A 19,226-nucleotide genomic window follows, 5' to 3' on the forward strand; every position below is an offset into this window, starting at 1 on the left:
GTAGTCTAAACAAATATGGGCAGTCGCAGGTGTCGGACCCATGCTTTAACACAGCTGAAACCGTAGACCAGAAAGATTGTAACCCAAATGAGTAACAGCCTTGCGGATGCCAGTCTCGGCTCTTGTAAATGAAGGGCGTGTTGCCTCAAGGGCAGAAAAGATGAAGTACTTCTTTAGTGGAATTTTGATACTACAATGTCTTCCGGTAGAAAGAGAAATTGTTAACCACTGTGCAGCAGTCACTATGAATCAGGCTAGCCTGTTGCATAAAGGTATGTCTAAACTATCTGGTGGCCTGTGAAACAGACCCCTGTGCATTGTACTCACAAAAAGGGAATGCAGGAAAGCACGTGGGGGTCCATCAATGTGTTGATGGATTCAGGGAAGAGAAAGCAAAACATGGCGTCAAGAGAAATAACAGCGAGGAAGCAAGAAAAGGCCAACGAAGCAACAGTAGCAAATGTGCGTGTTAGTACAAAAAGAAAAAGGACAAGCAAAAAAAAAGGAGGAAAACAAATTCGAAAATCATTTGCTAAAATTTTCAGGTCATGTGGGTCCAGAGTAAAAATGTTGCTACCTTTTTTGGATTATGGGAGAAAAGCTTAAGAAGCACTAACATTTAAGAGACTTCAGTTGTTTGGTTCTATGTGAAAAGGTCCCCTGGTACAAAAGTCACCAGGTTGGTGACTTTTTTCCGTCTGCATGCCCAAAAGCCTTCCGCCACATATCCTAAAACGGTTTTTATTCAGTATTCTAACTCCAGTCCTAGAATATTTGGGGAAAGTGTTTGATTTTCTTAGGAGTGCACAGGTGGGGAAAGGTCGCCCTTTGGCAACCTTTTGCCAGGCGACTATCACTGGAATAGTTTTTCTAAGACACAGTGGCAAATTCTGCTATGATCCTAAGGGCCTCGTGTACGGCAAAGTGTATTGCATTGCACCAGAAAGGTACTTGTTATTAATGCATCCAGACTGATGTGTGGGCAGTAAGGTAGCAGGTTTTCTCTTTTTTTTATTGTGATATAGCCGAACATGCAACTTTTCACACTTAAATATATTAAAACTGCATAAAACAATGCATTACATGACAAAGCGATAAAAATAAAGTACATTGATTATTGGTAATAAAACCTAAAACTAAAGAACTTTAAAAACTTCAATAGCCTGGCTTGTTTCAAGGCCATACGTCTTTCCCATAATGAGTCCGATGACAACAAGTCTAGTTTATCCACAAACCTGCCCACGGAGCGAGCTCACAGCTCCCCACTGCCCCTGCAAACCATCAACAAACGGTATAAAGATTGAACTACCATCTCATTGCAGAGAGAGCAAGGAGTGGCTCTAGGCAAGGACTTGTCACGAATCGACTGGATTTCCCCTGTCTTCATCAAATTCAAGCGAAATCTTAAAAACTCTGATCTCATAGTTGAATTTGGAAAGTGTGTCAAATAGTTTGAAAATAAACCTCTCAGTTTGTCATAAATCGACAAAGATCTAGAGATAGTCAAACCACACATTTGTGTTAGGGTTTGAATCCAGTGCATTTGTGAGAAAGCCAGCTTGACGCCCACCGGATTTACAATTAAGTCATTCACCGAACGATCACATAGTTGCAAGATCTTACAAACATATTTATCCCAACTGAACCAAGACAGAACTGGAGGCCCTTTTTAGATCGAAAAGCATATCCTCATACAAGGAGTCAGCCCGTGGTATCAATATACATCTATACAGTGTGATAATTTTCTAATCCATATAGATTTTTTAACGACATGAGACCCAGTTCATCTTTCAGGCTGACCATCGGGAGGCTCAGGGGAAGACACAAAACCTTCTTCCAGATCTTTCCCTCAATTCTAGTCCAGTTGAGTGTTTGAGTAAGGTAGAGGGTCTAAGCCATATAACAGATGGACTAACCTTTGTTTGTTTTGTAGTATCTTATTAGAGGACACAGCGAAAATGTACAGTAGGTGTTATACAGTTTCCTCATTTGAGCCACCAATGGAACGAGTTTAAATTCCATATCGGATTCCAGATGGTTCAACGTTTGAGTGGGACGCAACTTAAAGCCTAAATATGTGACTTTGTTTACTAAGTGCAACATTTGTTGAAGAAGCGACCACTTGAAACTTGAGAGAGATTCTGGGATCTTTTACAGATAACAATGCTGGATTTAGCCGGATTTACCTGCAGGTCATTAACCACAGCATCATTTCCAAAGGTGGTCAAGAGGTGCTGCAAGCCTGTTGGTGCATATTCCAACATGACTATATCGTCTGCGTAAGCAATCCAATTAATAGATTGCATACCGATCTTTGGGCTTGCCAGCGATTGATGAGCCAAACCTTCCAATAAATCGGGTAAGTAGAGGTTAAAGAGGCAGGGAGCAATTATACACCCCTGCCTCACCCCTCTCTCAGTAGGTACTTCACCAGACATCTCCTTGTGTATTTAGTAGAACTCTCAAGGTTGTACCCTCATGCATACTTATGAGTATAGCCAACAAACTCTTAGACAAGTCCCATGAGTCCAGCTTTGACCAGAGTCACTCACTATTGATGGTGTCGAAAGCCTTGGAGAGCTCCATCCAGGCCCCATATAGTATGGTACTGCCCTTCTTCAAGGAATAATTACAGACAATCAACAACGCCAAAGCATTCAAAGATGTGGAGAACTCTCTCCTAAATCCTATCTGCAACTTAAGACAGGACATTTCCCCTCCTTATCCAGTCCTCCAGATCCCTGAGTACTGCACCAGTAAAGATTTTACCATCCACATCCAAGAGAGCGATCGGGCGATAGTTGGCAGGATCAGCCTGACCGCCCTTCTTGTAAATGTTGATGATAACAGCTGACTTCCAAGACTCCGGTAAAGATGTATTCTTTAAGACTTCACTAAAAAGAATCATTAAAGCCTTGGACCATAGATCAATATCAGATTTCAGTATGGAGTTAGTCTGTTCGGACCAGCTGCTCTAGACGAGGAAGATCTTTTAATAAGGTCTGCTTTATCTTCACTCAAAGACAAATTCCAATTTCTATCTGTTCTAGATCTAGGTCCTGCAGTAAATGACTTCTTAAAGATAGTCTTAAAGTAATTGCACCAGATTGAATCCGCTATCATGTTACTTTGCAGTTGTATCTGAGGCATATTCAGGTTATTGACTAGCAACCAAAAATTCAGAGGATTATTATTGGCTAGTACCTTCAGCACCATTTCCCTATCATGCTGATGACGTGGGTATCAGTGTGAGCAGGACCAATTTCTATAGTTAGTGGGCAGTTTCTTTAGTTCAGCGCATTAGTCCAATTGGGGTTTAGTTGTATATTTTAGACTTCAGATGGATTTCCTAAGATCTTTTTCTGGACCATGACTCATCTTCAAAAGAGTGTATGTGATGTTTGCGCTTGAAAGGGATAAGGACCAAGTTGGTCCAACTCCCAAAGGAATCCACATAACTAGCTGGGCCGCACATTCGAGATACCTCCCACTCTGACAGATCGTTAACCACTCTTAACAAATTATTATTCAGAGTAGCACCATTGCGCCTACATGCCCGCACTCTGTTCTTGCCAGTATTTACCATGAAGTTAGACATGCATAATACCACTCTGCCCCGGTTTTTATGGGTAAGTGTGACGGTTAAATGATCATGATCACTTGTGCCCTTACCCACACAACCTGAAAAGCTGTACATCGAGCAACCAGATCATCAATGAGCAATGGGTAGCCCAAAGTAGAACCTGAGGAGCCTCTGGACCAAGTAAACACTGGGGCAATGCCCCCCGTACACTCCCGTTAGCCATTTTGAAATTCCAACTTGCAAAAAGTGCCAACCATTTACAGTGGGATTTTTACAAAATGTATTTGAACCCCACCCACTGTGGGTTAAGTGGTCACTGCTCCGAAGCGTATCGCTTGCAGATTCTATCTACAAAGGGTCTATGTTTGCGATCTAGATCAAATGAATACCATCAGTGTACACATCTATAGTTGACAACAGTGCTTGTGCGGCAAGACATTTAAATTGATATATTTACAAAACTATTTTAAAAAATAACACTTTTAAATCTGGTAAAAGACAATAAACCTTTATTTACCAAGATCAACATTAGATTTGTAACTAAGTGCTTGCCTTAGACTTGCAACTAAGTAAAGTACTTGCATTGACCTCCCATATTAGGGCGGGCGACGCCGGAACACACAACATTACGGCCTTAAAACCAAACCCAAAAAACTAAGAAAACCACCGGGAGTGTTACATGTCCCTAAATCTGAGCCCTCAGGGTCACAGAGCATTGGGGTGAGCTATACCAGCCTTAAAGGGGACGTACGTTATAAATTCGTAAACCAAAAGATCGAATTACAAAATTACGAACACTACTTGTTCGCATTTTGTAATTCAAACTTTTTTTTCTCTCGCGCAACACATGTAGTGTATGGGGGGTAGACCCGCGCAACCCCCGTAGACCATAATACCTAACTAGCAGGGCAGGTGACACCTGCGCAACCCTAGTTCGGTATTTTGGTAGTAGGTATTTTCTAGTAGACCGAATGTACACTATTTGTGCATTCATCTTTTTTTCAACATTTTCGTCAATCCCCCTTAAAGGCAGACATAATTGGCAATGTATTCTGTGCTCTAACCCACCATTTCTAAACTCATCTAAAATGTGATTTTTGTTTTCCTCATCAGAAATGTACTTTTTCCTCCTGTCCTCGTGCATATTTTTATTTTTCTCCCCAAAACGTGTTTCCTTTGCCCCTGGGAACCCCTTTCTTGTCACCATACTTCGCTATTAGTGGAAGTCTGTTGCTCGCCTGCCCCAAAAGAAAAACGCCAACCCACCAACAATTGGCCAACATTGTGAACACAATGTTTTAAATCGAACACACAGTTCGGTCCTAAGAATTATATCAATGCTATCAGAATGACAGAAAGGCCATCACTCCCCCCGAACACCACTTGCTTTAGCATTTTGTTTGTAACCCTCTCTCGTGATGAGGGTAGGGGGTGGTTCTGCCACGCTGATATCGCATGCTCTGCTTAAAACTACTACTTCCTGTGTGACGGTGAGGCTAAGGGTGTGTGGTTGAGATAGTCTGTGCGGTTGCACGTCCTTCATAGCCGCTGCGAACCACCTCTTCCCTCATCCGAGAACCCCCACCACTCAGCGGGAGATGGTGTAAAATGATTGATCACTTTCTGACTAGATTTTTAGTTTACTTCGCCACTTACAAAAAAACTCTGCTTTGGTATAAAAAATAAGTATTTGTAAATTAATATTTTTAAGAGTGTTCTTGTCACAAAACCGCAGTACCCAGGTTGATTTGCATTTGCCAAAATCAAAATATTGTAACCAGGGTGAACATATGCTTGCAGCAGCGCAATCAATTTCCTGCTTTTAGTTTGGAGCCTGTTCTATAAACCTCTGAAATCTAGAAAAATGATTCACATGGCTCTTGAAGCCTCCCATATTGATGGGAACCCCACCTGGTTGGAATACCCCACGACCTCACCCTCTACTGCAATGGGCCTGCAACCTGCAGTTTACCAGATGTTTTGGACTAGGACTACCATGGCCCTCCTCCATTGGTTATGTGGTGCAGGGCTGATGAGTTGGAGGCAGTGCTGGTCATTGGGCCGGCTCTTGGCGGATCCGAGATCCGGCACCAGAAATGGAGCCGGATCTCGGGATCTGGCCAGAGTCAGCCGCCCAAGACCATGAACCGCGCTGGAATACTTAAAAATACTGATTCCTTTCAGTTGTACATGTACTGAGCATAGTGCCTTACACACCAGTGTCAAAGCCGCTGGTAAAAGGCAACGCTGCCGTGGCGGTCGTTTTAAAAAAAGATTTTTAAAATTTTTTTTTTTAGGTATTCCAGCATTGCTGGGTGCACACTACGAGCCCCACCCCTCTAGACCATGCCCCCTTGGGCACCACCCCCTCCAAACTTCTTCCCCACCTTTTGTTGTGGGATCCCCCACCACATTTTATTTCCATTTCCACCACTGGTTGTAGTCCATAACATATGTAGCTACAGAGCTTCAGACCCACGCTGTATTGCTTGCAGTAAATGTTGCATGTGAATATGGAATGTGAGCACTGAGGTACTTCCCGGATCTTTCCTGCTGGTGGTGACCTTTTATGAAGCAGCCGTATGAACCAATGGCGATAGAAGGCTTAAAGGACCACACCTGAGGCAGAGAGGAACTGTGCTGGGCGTAGAGCGCCTGCTTCTCTCCTCTCTTGATTTTTGATCCACACTGGAGAGAGGAGACCTGGGGAAACATCTGTGTGGTTTGGTAGGCCTCAGGCAGCGACCGCATAGACACAGAATCCAGCTGACTTAAAATGTTTAAGCGCAGCACATATGAGAGTAACATATGGGGGCACTAGAGGGGTATTGAGGAGAATGGATGGTGACCATATGAATTAGTGCACGAAACTGATACCTTGGAAGCCAATACAATGATAAACAGAAGTTGAGGGCAGTTAAGGCCTCACGGCTCAACTAGAGTTCTCACTGCCCTGCTTTCTTGAATGCCTCAAAACTTCATTTTTGCTTCAATTTAACACATGTCCTCCGGGCTGCAAAGGGTTGGGTAGAGAAGCGGTGTGAGGGGGTGAGACGTGGAGGAGTAGAAGCATATAGGGCAGGGAGATTGGAGTCAGAAAGCAGCCACCCACCACACCACTGCCGACCCGTTCATCCTATGCATATTTAACTCATGTCGTAAGGGGTGGGGGAGTAGCGTGTAGTGAGTGGGGAGTAGAGAAGGAGCAAGGGGCTAATCAGGAAAGAGTCAAGAGTAGGGAGAGAACACACACTCGTTTGGCAATTTCCATGGCTGGCATCCTTTTGTATATTGGCTCTTTTCAAGCTTAGGCCACTGCGCTTTGGACGGAATGATCGATAGACTTTTGGTGGTACAGTCAGAGTGGATAGGATGATCAGGGGAAGAGGCAGCCTAGTAGTTGGGGCAGGAAGTGGGTTTTAAGGTCCCTTAAATTAGTACGGATGCAAAATGCTGCTGGCGTTTGCATCTGTTCAACCGTGAGAATGCATGGAATAGCGGCACTCGCTTAAGGAATAGCAGGGGTGCAGTTATCTTCTAGATGGAGTAATATGAGACCTTTGGCCACTCCTGTAAAAATTGAAGTCTAGTCTAGATTAGGTTGAACAAAAATGTTAGGTTAAGCTATGTCACTGGGATTCATGCCACAAACCCTGTGCCATTTGCATGGCCTCCAGGTGCTCTGGCAGATCTGATAAAGAGGGGTCTGGTTTAGGTCAGGAGAGAGTGAGGTGGTTAATAAAATAGTTGTATTAGAATAGTTTTATTAATGAGCCTCGTGTATGAAAATCTCTGATTGCCACTGATGATTAAGAAATGATCTTTATGCTGTACTCTCCTCTCTTCAGAAAGAATTCACACGCTCCTATTGTAAATTTGTTCTTAAAATAAGGCTTTCTTCCCGCTGTGGGTGGCAGTGATGGCAGGCAACCGCCCGCCAGCCTGGGCAAAATAGGCTTGGGCCGTTACCAGCCATGTCTGCCTCCCACAGCGGGGGTGAAGGCATTCCCAGCACAATATTTATCCGGGGAGCAAATGATTCATTTTGTTTTCCTCAGGAGATTGGCTGCACGTGCAACGCCACTCTCCTGAGGGGGAAAAAACTAAGAAAACGTGGCTGCCGCCATAGGGAAAAGGCACAAAGTCCCCTTTCTATTTCTATGGCAGCCTGGAGCGGGATGGCCGGGACCGGAGCACAAAGCTCCGGTCAAGCAGGTAGTGGGAAGAAAGGGAGGGGGGTGAAGAAGGAGAATGGTTTGTTTTGGGGGTTAGGTAGTGGGGAGGCAACAGTGAGCGACTCCGTTTCCACCCCACATTCAACATTTAAACAAAATATGGCACCCACCGCAGAAGGAGTCTCCGGTGGTTGGAAACAGCGGGCGAAGAATGTGTATTCTCCCCCACTGTTCCAGCCACCCGATTGGCTGAGCACCCTTCCCCCGGGTGCGACTACTGTATGATATCTTTGGGGTTAATACCATGCATGTTTTTTTATGTCAATTTAAGTTTGTATCCTAGATGGCTGTTCCAGTGAAGCTGAAAGCACACTTACAAAAGCTGACTTTTGCTTTTTTCCATCCTTCTTCAACAGGGGACATTTGAACTGGCTCCAGTTGGACCGGAGGGTGCTAGAACACGACTTCCCCAAAAAGTCCGGCCCAGTCGTCTTGTGCTTCTGCGTCAGGTACTGTAGCCTCTTTTTCTTCACTTACTCAATGGCGACCTTGCATAGTGGAGGACGAGGCAGGCTTGTTGGGCAGACCGTGCAGAAACTTAATCCGGTTAAGATGGCGGTTTCGGCTTGCTCATAATGGATGGCTCAGGACTGCTACCAGCAAGTGACGCGCGTCACGGCAGTACAGTACAGGCGACCGCGCCACTCCATCATCAGATTCTGTTACACGCAATTGCAGGCTAATGAAAAGCCAACAGTACATTGAAATCCCCCAGCTCCCAGGAAGAAGGGATTGTGGGCATCAAGTGACTCCCTGAAGTGTGACTCTGCTGCTTTTTTGTATTGGGAAGGTGACCTCCAAGAGAATAAACCAGTGAGGCCACAATGTTTCTTCTTTGCTGTAGTCTTTTCATGAAACTAGGCTTTTTTAAATGAAGTGTATAGTTCCCAAAATCATTCAAAAGAAATCAAATAAAATGTTGTGTTGTTGCTTTCCAAACCCATGTACACTTTAGATGCTATATTCCCAGTAATTGTACACATTTGCAGAATGCAGGCCAAAATATGTAACCATGTTAGTTTTATCGTATACAAATATACTTACAGTATGTCGTTACATTTGCTTTACTTCGAACTAGTTGTTTTGGACTACGACTTCCATGATCCCTTGCCATCGACCATGCTGTGTAGGGCAGATGGGAGTTGTAGTCCAAATCATCTGGAGAGCCAGAAGTTGCAGACCTCCCCATCCCTCCATGATGTAGCAGAGGACAGACTGCTAATTGTCTGGTTGAGGTGGACGACGATTAGCAAATGAAAAACAGTAGACATCAATAAGAAAGCGCAGCGGGTGGTGAGCAGACGGAGTGGGGCAAATGAAAGAAAAATAAAGGCATTGAGGGCAAGTAGAAAAATGAATTGTACATTAAATATATCATTGCATTAGGACACCCAATCAAAGGACTTGTATTATGTTCCCACTCAGTCCTCATGGTAGCAATCACAAAGCTGAGGTAGTAGACGATCAGATTGAACCAGAGGGGCGCACGGGCAGGTCGATTGATGTATCTGGACTAGTGTGGGAGGAGGGCTGGGAGGATCTGTCAATGAATTTGGAGAGCTGAATCGCTGACTTCTAGGGATTGAGGGCTGAATGGCTGTTCTACACAATGTCCCTTGATTTGCTAGCCATGTTCATGCAGGAATCGGCAACAGGTGGTATCCGAACTCCTGTTACACTCGTGTTCAATTTTTGTATCAATTTTCCTGAAACTATGCAAAAACCTTTACAAAAGTTGGTTGCATACAGTTATTTCCATCTACAAGCTGTTCTGGTTGGTCTTGTAGAGGAGGCTCTCTTTAATGCCTGAAACAGAAAGAGCAGGGGCAGTCTTAGAGAGGCACCTATGGGTAATTGATTGGGTCTTGAATACAATTCTTTCATGTATCGGGAGCCAATGGGCCTTTCTTCTGGCAGAGGGTATTTGCTCCTGTTAGGAATGTTTAATGCCGAACTGAGAGCATTATTTTGAATCACTTGCAGTTTCTGAATATTTTTCTTGGCTGTGCCAAGAAACGGGGCATTACAGTCGTCAAGTCTAGAACCTATAACGGCACGGGAAATGGGGAGTGAGCTGTCAGCCGACAGGAAGGGTCTACAGGCATTAATACGTTTAGAGGTTTGGGCGCTGAGAAGGAGATGGCGTTGACTTGGCGTGAGACAGAGAGGGAAGCATCGGAGTAGACTCCCAAGGTTTTTACTGACTGGGAGACAGTGATGCAATTGCCGCTGATGGTGAAGGCTTTATATTCCTAACTGAGATTGCAGATCACAGAAGCGGTTCAGACAATGAGCAGCTAAATTGTATCATCATTTAGACACAGAAAGTTTGAAGCCATCCATTTTTTAATGGTTTGGTAGATAGTGTTTAGTTTCTCCGAGTCATGGTGCTAGTTGCCGGACAGGGGGAGGAGAATCTGTGTGTCGTCTGCGTAATTAGTGTAGGAGATACCCATTGTGTCCAGGAGGTTATAAAGACTGTTATCATGAACTGTATTGCAGAGTCTAGTATAGATATTGTGTTATATTTTTCAACTGGTGGAGGAATGGGGGAACTATTGTCAGATATGACTTACAAACTGTACAACTTGTTCCTAAATATTTTGTAACAAAATGTTGACGGGGATGAACAACAACGATTAAGGACATTTCATGTTTGGATTAGGGTGGGTTAGAGAGAATTGGCTTTGGGGCTGAGGTGGGTGTTTTAAGGGTCCACTCGCCACGGCTGGTGCAAACATTTTACCTCCCAACCCTCGTGTCATGCTGATGTTTCAGACATGGAAGTTGATGCAGAAGAATTGGCCTTCCTCTTGCAGCTCTACTCAGAGGGTATCTAGACTTCCAATAGTGTTTAGAGGACAATATCCTCTAATGTGGCAACGGTGAATTGGATATTAGGTTAAAATCTTATTTCCAGTTTTCTCCATTTCATTGCCATGAGACTCATCCTATATCAAAGTATTTAGTACCAACACTAGACGTGTCAGCAGACTGAATGGCTTGTAGAAAGATGTTGGTGCTCTCATTTTTTCTTTTCTCCCTCATTTCTGTCCAGTTAAATTGTACCACTACTTCTCTGCTTGTGAAGGGGTCCGGTCGTGTGATGCGACAGCATTTTGTGTGGGTGGGCTGCACTTAAGTTTAGCTGATCACAAACAATGTATCCATTTGATGGCCATACGCCAAGCTTTCCGTCCATCAGCCGGTGGAGAACACAAGCAGTGACACCCTACTGAACGCTGTAGGGTGACCATTTGTCCTTAATAAACCTTTTTCAGCCTCCACAGACATCTGAATCAGAGCCAAGAGGTCCTACCCGAGTCCCCCATGACTAATTTTGAGACAAACTCCTGGTCAGATTCCGTGAGGTATTGAATCAATTTTTGAAAAAATTATCAGATGTGGGAGGGCAATCCTTGAGCCATCGAAAAGTAAATCCAGTCAGGATATCATTATGACCAGCAAATATGCAAATAACATCCACTGTAATCCATTAGATGAGCTCTCATCTCTGACCAAGTCATTGTGTCTATGCAGAAAGCTTGTGTGGATTTCACTCTGTGGTGGAGTCAACACGCTCAGCTGTAAAATAGGTTGATGAGAAAACGGCGTTACTATTACCCTACCGAGCCCTTATTTTACAAACCGTGCAAAGATTATAGCTGCAGTGAACTCATCGATTCGCAGCTTCCCCAGAGATGTGGGTAGCAAGCACTTACCGGCAAAAAATGGTTGGAAGACCTCTTGAAGAGAGATTCCTTCCTTTGCCACCGGTTTCTTTCAGATCCTTAACTCCGTAGCATTCTGTTTTTACCCTTAGCCCAACCACAGCATCCTGGAGCGGGATTAGCCACCATGCCGGTGATACGGCCATCACAACATCATCTGTGGCGGTTGTCTCTCTATTTTAAGTAGCACCAGTGCTTTAAGCGGGCAGGGGCCAACCAGGGCTGGGCCCCGGCAGTCTCCAAAAAGTGGGGCTGAGTCAGGGTTCTTCCGGGGCCCTCCGGTCCCACCACAACATTGGCGAAACACACTATCCCGCTGCAGCCGCATCCACGACAGGAGATGCACCCCACCATTTTCCAGTCAGTCACTGTAACTTCCTCCTGTGACCCCTCGCTTGAGGGGTCACAGGAGGAAGTTACTGTTCTTTGTTTCCCCCTCCCCAGGTTACTGAGGCGTCGTTGACGCTGGGCAAACCTCGGGACTCAGTGCCTTATTTCTGTGTTAATAAAAGATGGCTTGAAAAGTACACAATTCAAGCCATCTTTTATAAAGCTTTGCCGACGGACAAAGATGCCTCGGACTTTGTCCATTGTCAAAGCTTTATGAAAGATGGATTTAATTGTGTACTTTGCAAGACATCTATTATAAACATAGAATGTTTAAAAAAAGATGGCTTAAAAAGTATGCAAACCATAAGGTAGGCACACACATTTATATAAATATTATATATTTGTGTGTGTACCATAGTATGGTTTGTCTACGTTTCAAGCCATCTTTTGTGAACATAGAAATATGTATATGTAACATATTTCTATGTTTATAAAATATGGCTTGCATAGTACACAAACCATAGTAAGGTACGCATACAAATAGATAAATGCTTACATGAATTTATATATTTGTTTGTGTACCTTACTATGGTTTGTGTACTGTGTAGGCCACGCCCTTCCATCAAGCCACGCCCCCCCACCCATCCTTAAAGCCCTGAGTAGGACACATAACTATATAATCTCAAAGTTAGGCTAGGGCATAAGCGTTTGTGACTACGGGAAAACAGCTATACCCACACCCTCTATTGCACGCGGTCGACTTCAAAATTGAATTATGCATTCTGTGCCATAGAACTGTAATTGCTAGTGCTGCACAGAGCCAATTTCTCCCACAGAGTTTGCACAACATGAAATAATAGAAATATTGCCTCTAATTTAATTAAGCCATCCGGATAAATTTGTGTCTTTAGAATGAATGAGTATTAGCAACTGTGTTCAGAAACATCAAACTGTGGCGGAGAACTGTGGCATCAGTGTGTTGCCTCCATGCAGCTTTCTCCATCCAGCACATGCATGAGCTAAAGGAACCGCATGCTTCCCACAAAAGGGTTACACACGCTTTCCTCGCTGTAGTTGTGCGTACTCGCAGGTTACGTGCACCATGCAATTTGCTTGAGTGAAATCTCCATAGATGCTCTGAAGGTAGAATTGGCTGATGACTAATACGATGGCCTTCTGAACCCTCCTGCATGTCAGTAGCGATCTATTTCATAGGCCTGTATGACTAACTTGTGCCGCATTATCGGGCGCGTGCGGTCTGCTCGAATCAGTGTCTTGCATTGCTGCGTTCGGTCTGCTTGCATTTGCAATAAAAATCTAGGTTAGCAAGTTAATCTGGGAGTTCCTTCTCGGATCTACTGTTGCGGGAGTCTTGTCGAAGAACCGCGCCGTTGTTTAGGAATTCCAGGATTGCTGCTACCAATCTGGTTGTTTCAATTTCTGCATTTTTTGTACAATTGTAACTTCTTTTAAAACCCTTCTCCCCGTTTTCCTGAGTCCCCTCTTCAAGCCCCCCCATCAAAATGGCCACTCCACGCCCTCTTCACGTGATCTTTAGACCCACATATTATCCGTTTTCAGGAGCAGATTGGAAACGGTTTACAAGATACCTTTTTGTAATTAGTAGCTTTTGCTCCTTTTTTCGCAATGCTTTCCGAGTAATCCTATTTTCTTTTCTGTATCAAGCATACGCGCAAACCTGATGTTCCCCGTTCTGACATCCCCGCATTATTGTATCAGCCTTCAATATACTGGAGCATTAAGTTAATTACGAGTGACTCCCAACCAATAATATCTAGCAAATTGCTTATGAAGCATTTTGAGACAGCGATGCAGTATAGCGGCCCATCACTGAGCATGGAGTACCGGTGCAGTGCAGCAAACCGACACTACCGATGTGGAGGAAACTGTAAACGCCCTGCCGATTTGGACACCACAGTTTACTATCATGGATGTCCCTCTCCCTTCCCTAGCTCTCTGTTGCGTAAATTATAATAGCAAGAGTCAGTAGTAGCAGTGTTCAGTCCGTCGATTCTCTTTTCCCAATGGTGTGTGGTTCGTCAACAGCCCGCGGATGCACACACAGTCTTTGGCGTACCTTCGTATCAAATGAGGCAACCCCTGCGGTTTTCCGGGACCTGCTCCGAATGTTCAGATCCTCTTGCAGCGTAGAGCTATGGCCTGGAGACAAAATGGCATCTACTCTGCAGGAGTATAAGGATGAGGGGGGGGCTAAGCCACCTACTCAGTCCCCACACTTCTACAAACCAACAGTGATCTCAATCATATGGGTACAACAGGCAGAGTCAAGAAAGAAACCGCCTTCGATTTTTGTGATAATGTGGACCGAGCGAAGGCTATCTTCAGAAGGGATGCGAATGTGAGCCAGTAGCAACCCAAACATCAATAGTACAGGTTTAGTCGATGTTGGTAATCGCTGGTTCAGGGTGATGAGTCGGCCGATGTTCCAGCAGTTCGAGTCGAGGTCCAGCGGTTCTAAGCTGTGACTATGGTGGTCTGATGCAATGTTTGAGTGGTGATGTTTTAAAGTCATACACAGCGGCGAGCTGTTTGTTTGAACCAAACAGGTGACACTCTCTATCTGGAACAATGCTGTGGAGAGCCAGTTCAGCAGAGGCAAAAACTGCAGCAGTCCCAAAGAGTGCCGCAAACAGCACCAGTGGATCCCTCTGGTTTGGGCACATAAACAAAGCTAAAATGCAGTTCTACCAGTTCAATGCTATGAAAACAGGGATCCTATCTCAAGATGCTGTGAGACCCACTGTAGGAGTTCTAGGACAAGGGGAGTTATTTTGGTTCTACGTGAAAAGACTTCATTTTAAAGAGAAAAAGACCGATTTGCAATGCCCAATTTTCTTTTGATCATAAAAGCAGCATTGTAAAGGTCTTTATTTCTTAAAAAACAATATTCAGGTGGTTCTCCCCCATAACCCCCAATTGTTCCTCCCCACGCCCCTCATCTCACCCCATCCCCGGCCCCTCCCATGGGATTTCAGCCCCACACCCCACCCACTCCCGCGGGATTTCAGCCCCAGTCCCCTACCCCCACCCACACACCCCGCCCAAACCATAGAACATACTTACACACACCACACACAGGCAACCACACACTTACCCGTTCTCCTCACCCTCTGCTTCCGGGTCCTGCAGAGCCTGTCAGCCCCTTTGCACACTCCTGTGTGGCTTGGGCATGACAGTTTGATTTAGAAAGACAGCTCTGTTCATCCCCATAATGCCCTGGGAGTGGGTAGGGAGCAATGCTTGCCTCTACCTTGGACCATCCCTTCACCTCAATGGCTGATCGTTTTGGAACGATCAACTTTCCGAAAAAATGATCAAACCAATTCTTTATGCCCGTCCTATATGGTCCAAAAGTAAGGCACAGAAAAGTTGGGGACCCCCTTTTTTGTAGGTGAAAGGCATGAAAGGAATGGAGGAAAGCAAGTCTGTTTTAAGGGGTCAATCCCTATCCGTTTGACAAGTGGTCTTTGCCTGCTTCTATCATACCCAAAGTGCTTTGTGCTAGAGAAAGTGTGGGAGATAGGAACAAAGGAGCGGTACAGAGAAAAGAAAGATGTCAGAATCCTTCCCCAACTGTGCTGAGCTCCCTCACGATACACTAACTACTTTAGACCCATGGCATCGACGCCCTTTTGGTATGTAACACCCTGGTGCAAGGCTAGTCGTTTTGTTTAGGTTGTACGCTTTGTATCCTGTTTCCGAGGACAGTTCCTGCTGAGGTATGTCCTGCTGGAGGGAGGTGTTACCAGAACTCACAAAGAATCAAACAGATAGTACTCTCACTGTCTATTGTTCGGCTGGCTGCAGCAGAGACAGCCAGTCTTGGGAGACACAGGTGCCATGGCAGGTATGAATGAATTTAACATATGTATGATAGAAACCAGATGTGGCTTTAATAATTATGTGAATTGCCAGCCACCATAATCCAGGCTCAGGTATGGCTTATGTTTAAAGATTAAACTGCCACCCGGATGTTAGTCCGTCATAATTATGTAGCTTTGGAAAAGATGTTCAGATTTCAAATGCAGCCTCGTAACTGTAGAGACTTTGCTGTCACCGCAGCTGTCAGACTGGGCACCTGGGCCACTTGAGAGTATTGATGCAGCATGGCACAGGTGTACACTATGCTTTTGGCATGGAGTTTAATGAAAGGGGGATCAGGTGAGCAGACCGCCCTTTCTGAGATGGAATTACCCACATCATTGTATTATTAATAGAATTCCAAAAAATCTAGGGCTCATACACCCTGGTCAGGTGGCTGTCTTTCACACACCTCTCCACTGTCACTCCACAACTGGTGCCTTAAATAGTTTAAAAATTCTTGCAGTAGCATCTCGCGGCATATTCCACCGAGAGGGCTCTTTTTTTGAAAGCCCTTGGACGTTTCTCAAATTATGGTGGTTCTATATTTGAATCCTTTTCATTCCATACAGCTTGTATACTATATGCAATATGTGCGCGTGCTATCCTTACTGAAAGATATACATCCACTTGGGCTTCCTGCTACAAACTGAAGACAATGGCAATTAGGTTGCAGGGCAGAAGAGGAGAGAGCTATGGATGCGTACACATCAAAAGGTAACGATTGGGTACGCTAAGCTAAAGAGTATAAGGGTTTTTACTCCCTGATGTAGAATTATCTGAGGAACATGTGATACGGAGAGCCAAATGTAGCTTACATCCAGTGCTCACAGACCTTGGCCATGCATGTAGGTATATCTGTGTGTTATGGTTTTCATGTGTGCATGTAGGTATATCTGTGTGTTATGGTTTTCATGTGTGCATGTGGGTATATCTGTGTGTTATGGTTTTCATGTGTGCATGTAGGTATATCTGTGTGTTATGGTTTTCATGTGTGCATGTGGGTATATCTGTGTGTTATGGTTTTCATGTGTGCATGTGGGTATATCTGTGTGTTATGGTTTTCATGTGTGCATGTAGGTATATCTGTGTGTTATGGTTTTCATGTGTGCATGTAGGTATATCTGTGTGTTATGGTTTTCATGTGTGCATGTGGGTATATCTGTGTGTTATGGTTTTCATGTGTGCATGTAGGTATATCTGTGTGTTATCGTTTTCATGTGTGCATGTAGGTATATCTGTGTGTTATGGTTTTCATGTGTGCATGTAGGTATATCTGTGTGTTATGGTTTTCATGTGTGCATGTAGGTATATCTGTGTGTTATGGTTTTCATGTGTGCATGTAGGTATATCTGTGTGTTATGGTTTTCATGTGTGCATGTAGGTATATCTGTGTGTTATGGTTTTCATGTGTGCATGTGGGTATATCTGTGTGTTATGGTTTTCATGTGTGCATGTAGGTATATCTGTGTGTTATGGTTTTCATGTGTGCATGTAGGTATATCTGTGTGTTATGGTTTTCACGTGTAGAAATATTCGTCTTCGTGAATTTTGTTGCAAAAAGAGGCATCTATTGAGATGATGGGATAGCAGCAAAACGTCTTACCATTAAAGGGAATCCCCGAGTTACATCACACCAGCAGCACCCAGAACCAGTGCCGGAGTGTCAGACAAGCGCAGCAAGTGAGCATGGGGTGTAAGACATGAGTTTAATGCAAGATGTGTAACATCAGGTTCATGGCAACCGACTACCTTTACAGCGCACCCTCCAAAATATATACTAGCACGTTACTAAAATGGCAGAGCAAAGCGATCGGCCAAACTGCTCGATAGGTGCATACCGACTATTGGGGTACATGGAAAGATCCAATCTCCCATACACGCATCTTCTGGATAACCAACCAAGGTTGCTACATTTGTGTAAAGCTGAGGCGGTAATAAAGCTGTGCCGCACATGGGCGGAACTAGTCAATGAGATTATCTCATGTTGACGATGGAGCTATGGCTGTTCAAATATCAAACATACGGCGAAGAGCGATGAAAACCAGCATGGGAATATTCCAGCCCAGGTCCCTGTGATGATAAATTATTTAAGACTCCAAGACCGGCTCACAAGTAGCTCCTTGAAGATCATAGAGGCTGTAGCAGGGCGCAGAACGGAAGCCTGTGAACCACCTAATGCTTCTGGGGCAATAGGCTATTTCCCTTCTACCTCAATGGAGGTATTGATCAAGGCAGGTGAAGGGGCTAGTGGCAGACATTCAAGCCGGGAACTGTGTTTCGTGATTGATTGTTTTTCTGGCTATGACAGTTATCTGACCCCCACTAATTAGAATGTCTTCTCTGCATGCATCCACTTTGATACCACCGTCCAGCTCTCTTTAAATCTGTCTGAGGTGTTGAAACACATCCGACAACTGTTGTAAGTCAGACTTAGAAGACGGACAAGAGGTCATGTTTGAACAGGATGTTTTATTAAACTAAATGAATGCCTCCTATAAACCCTACTTCCAGGATATTTGATATGATTGGTTATTTATAACGCGCTTAATACCCTGAGGTTTTTAAGCGCGGACCCGGGAATCGGTCCTGTGTTGCTCTGTGTCGTCTTGCTTCCAAGGCAAGCAAGTTGCCCCTGAACTATCCTCCCGAGATGAGTTCCCTATTCTAAAAAAAACAGCAAACGGGTGGTCTTTGAATGCCAGGTTCATCAAATGGTCTGGCACTTGTGGGATTTCTAGTCAGGTAGGCTGGTGTTTGGGAAGCAAGTCGACCTTGTATACGACATAGGCAGCTTTGAAGAGTGTCTTGGCTGGGATGGGTCGCCTCTTAGGATGGGCGAAAATGTGCTCACATTTCTTAAGTCCCATTATGGGGCGTGCAGCATCGCGTTCAGACTACCGTAGGATTTTTTCATGGAAGGACCTGGACACTTCTGGATTTATGTGGCGAGATGCCCGCTTGAATACTTGACCAACTATAGGCAGAGTAACGAGGGGTCTGTAGAAAGGCTTCTGTCAGGTACAATTTGTTATGGGTCCACTTCTGTCTTCGCTGTCATTTAAAGTCTTCTTCAGATCCCTGTTAAAGCTGGTCATCTTGTGCGTGATGGTCCAAAACTGTCAGACACCGAGTTAATTCTATCAGCATCATACCAAGTAGGGTGCCGTGTTATGCTAAACGTGTTTGAGGTAGAAGTACTTTGAGACTAAAGTAGCTTAAAAGACACTCATCGCTGATGGGCTACTCCAAAGCCCCACCCAGTAATGGCAAGTCATTTGGGTTCTTGTCAGATATTTTGTGCCTTTCAGTGGATGAGCTCCACGATCTAGCAGGACTGTATTGGATGCACCACTGCCTTGGGTATCAAGGCGTTTTCCCCAGGACTTGAAATGGACAATGGAGCGTTGAATTGAATTTTCGGAACCAGTGCATTAATGTCCA

The 19,226-nt window shown here is 44.5% G+C and overlaps 1 protein-coding gene across 9 annotated transcripts in view; it reads left to right on the top strand.

The window, feature by feature from the left end:
• FRMD4A (FERM domain containing 4A) overlaps nucleotides 1–19,226 on the top strand; it is an 897,536-nt gene that overhangs the window by 597,935 nt on the left and 280,375 nt on the right. For all 9 annotated transcript variants that reach the window (XM_069627926.1, XM_069627924.1, XM_069627927.1 and 6 more), the window contains exon 4: nucleotides 8,175–8,267. In XM_069627926.1, coding sequence (XP_069484027.1) covers nucleotides 8,175–8,267 — 93 coding nt within the window. The remainder of the gene's footprint in view (nucleotides 1–8,174; nucleotides 8,268–19,226) is intronic.

The sequence above is a fragment of the Ambystoma mexicanum genome, chromosome 12, assembly GCF_040938575.1.
Source record: "Ambystoma mexicanum isolate Mex_15411 chromosome 12, UKY_AmexF1_1, whole genome shotgun sequence".
Lineage (NCBI taxonomy): Eukaryota > Metazoa > Chordata > Amphibia > Caudata > Ambystomatidae > Ambystoma > Ambystoma mexicanum.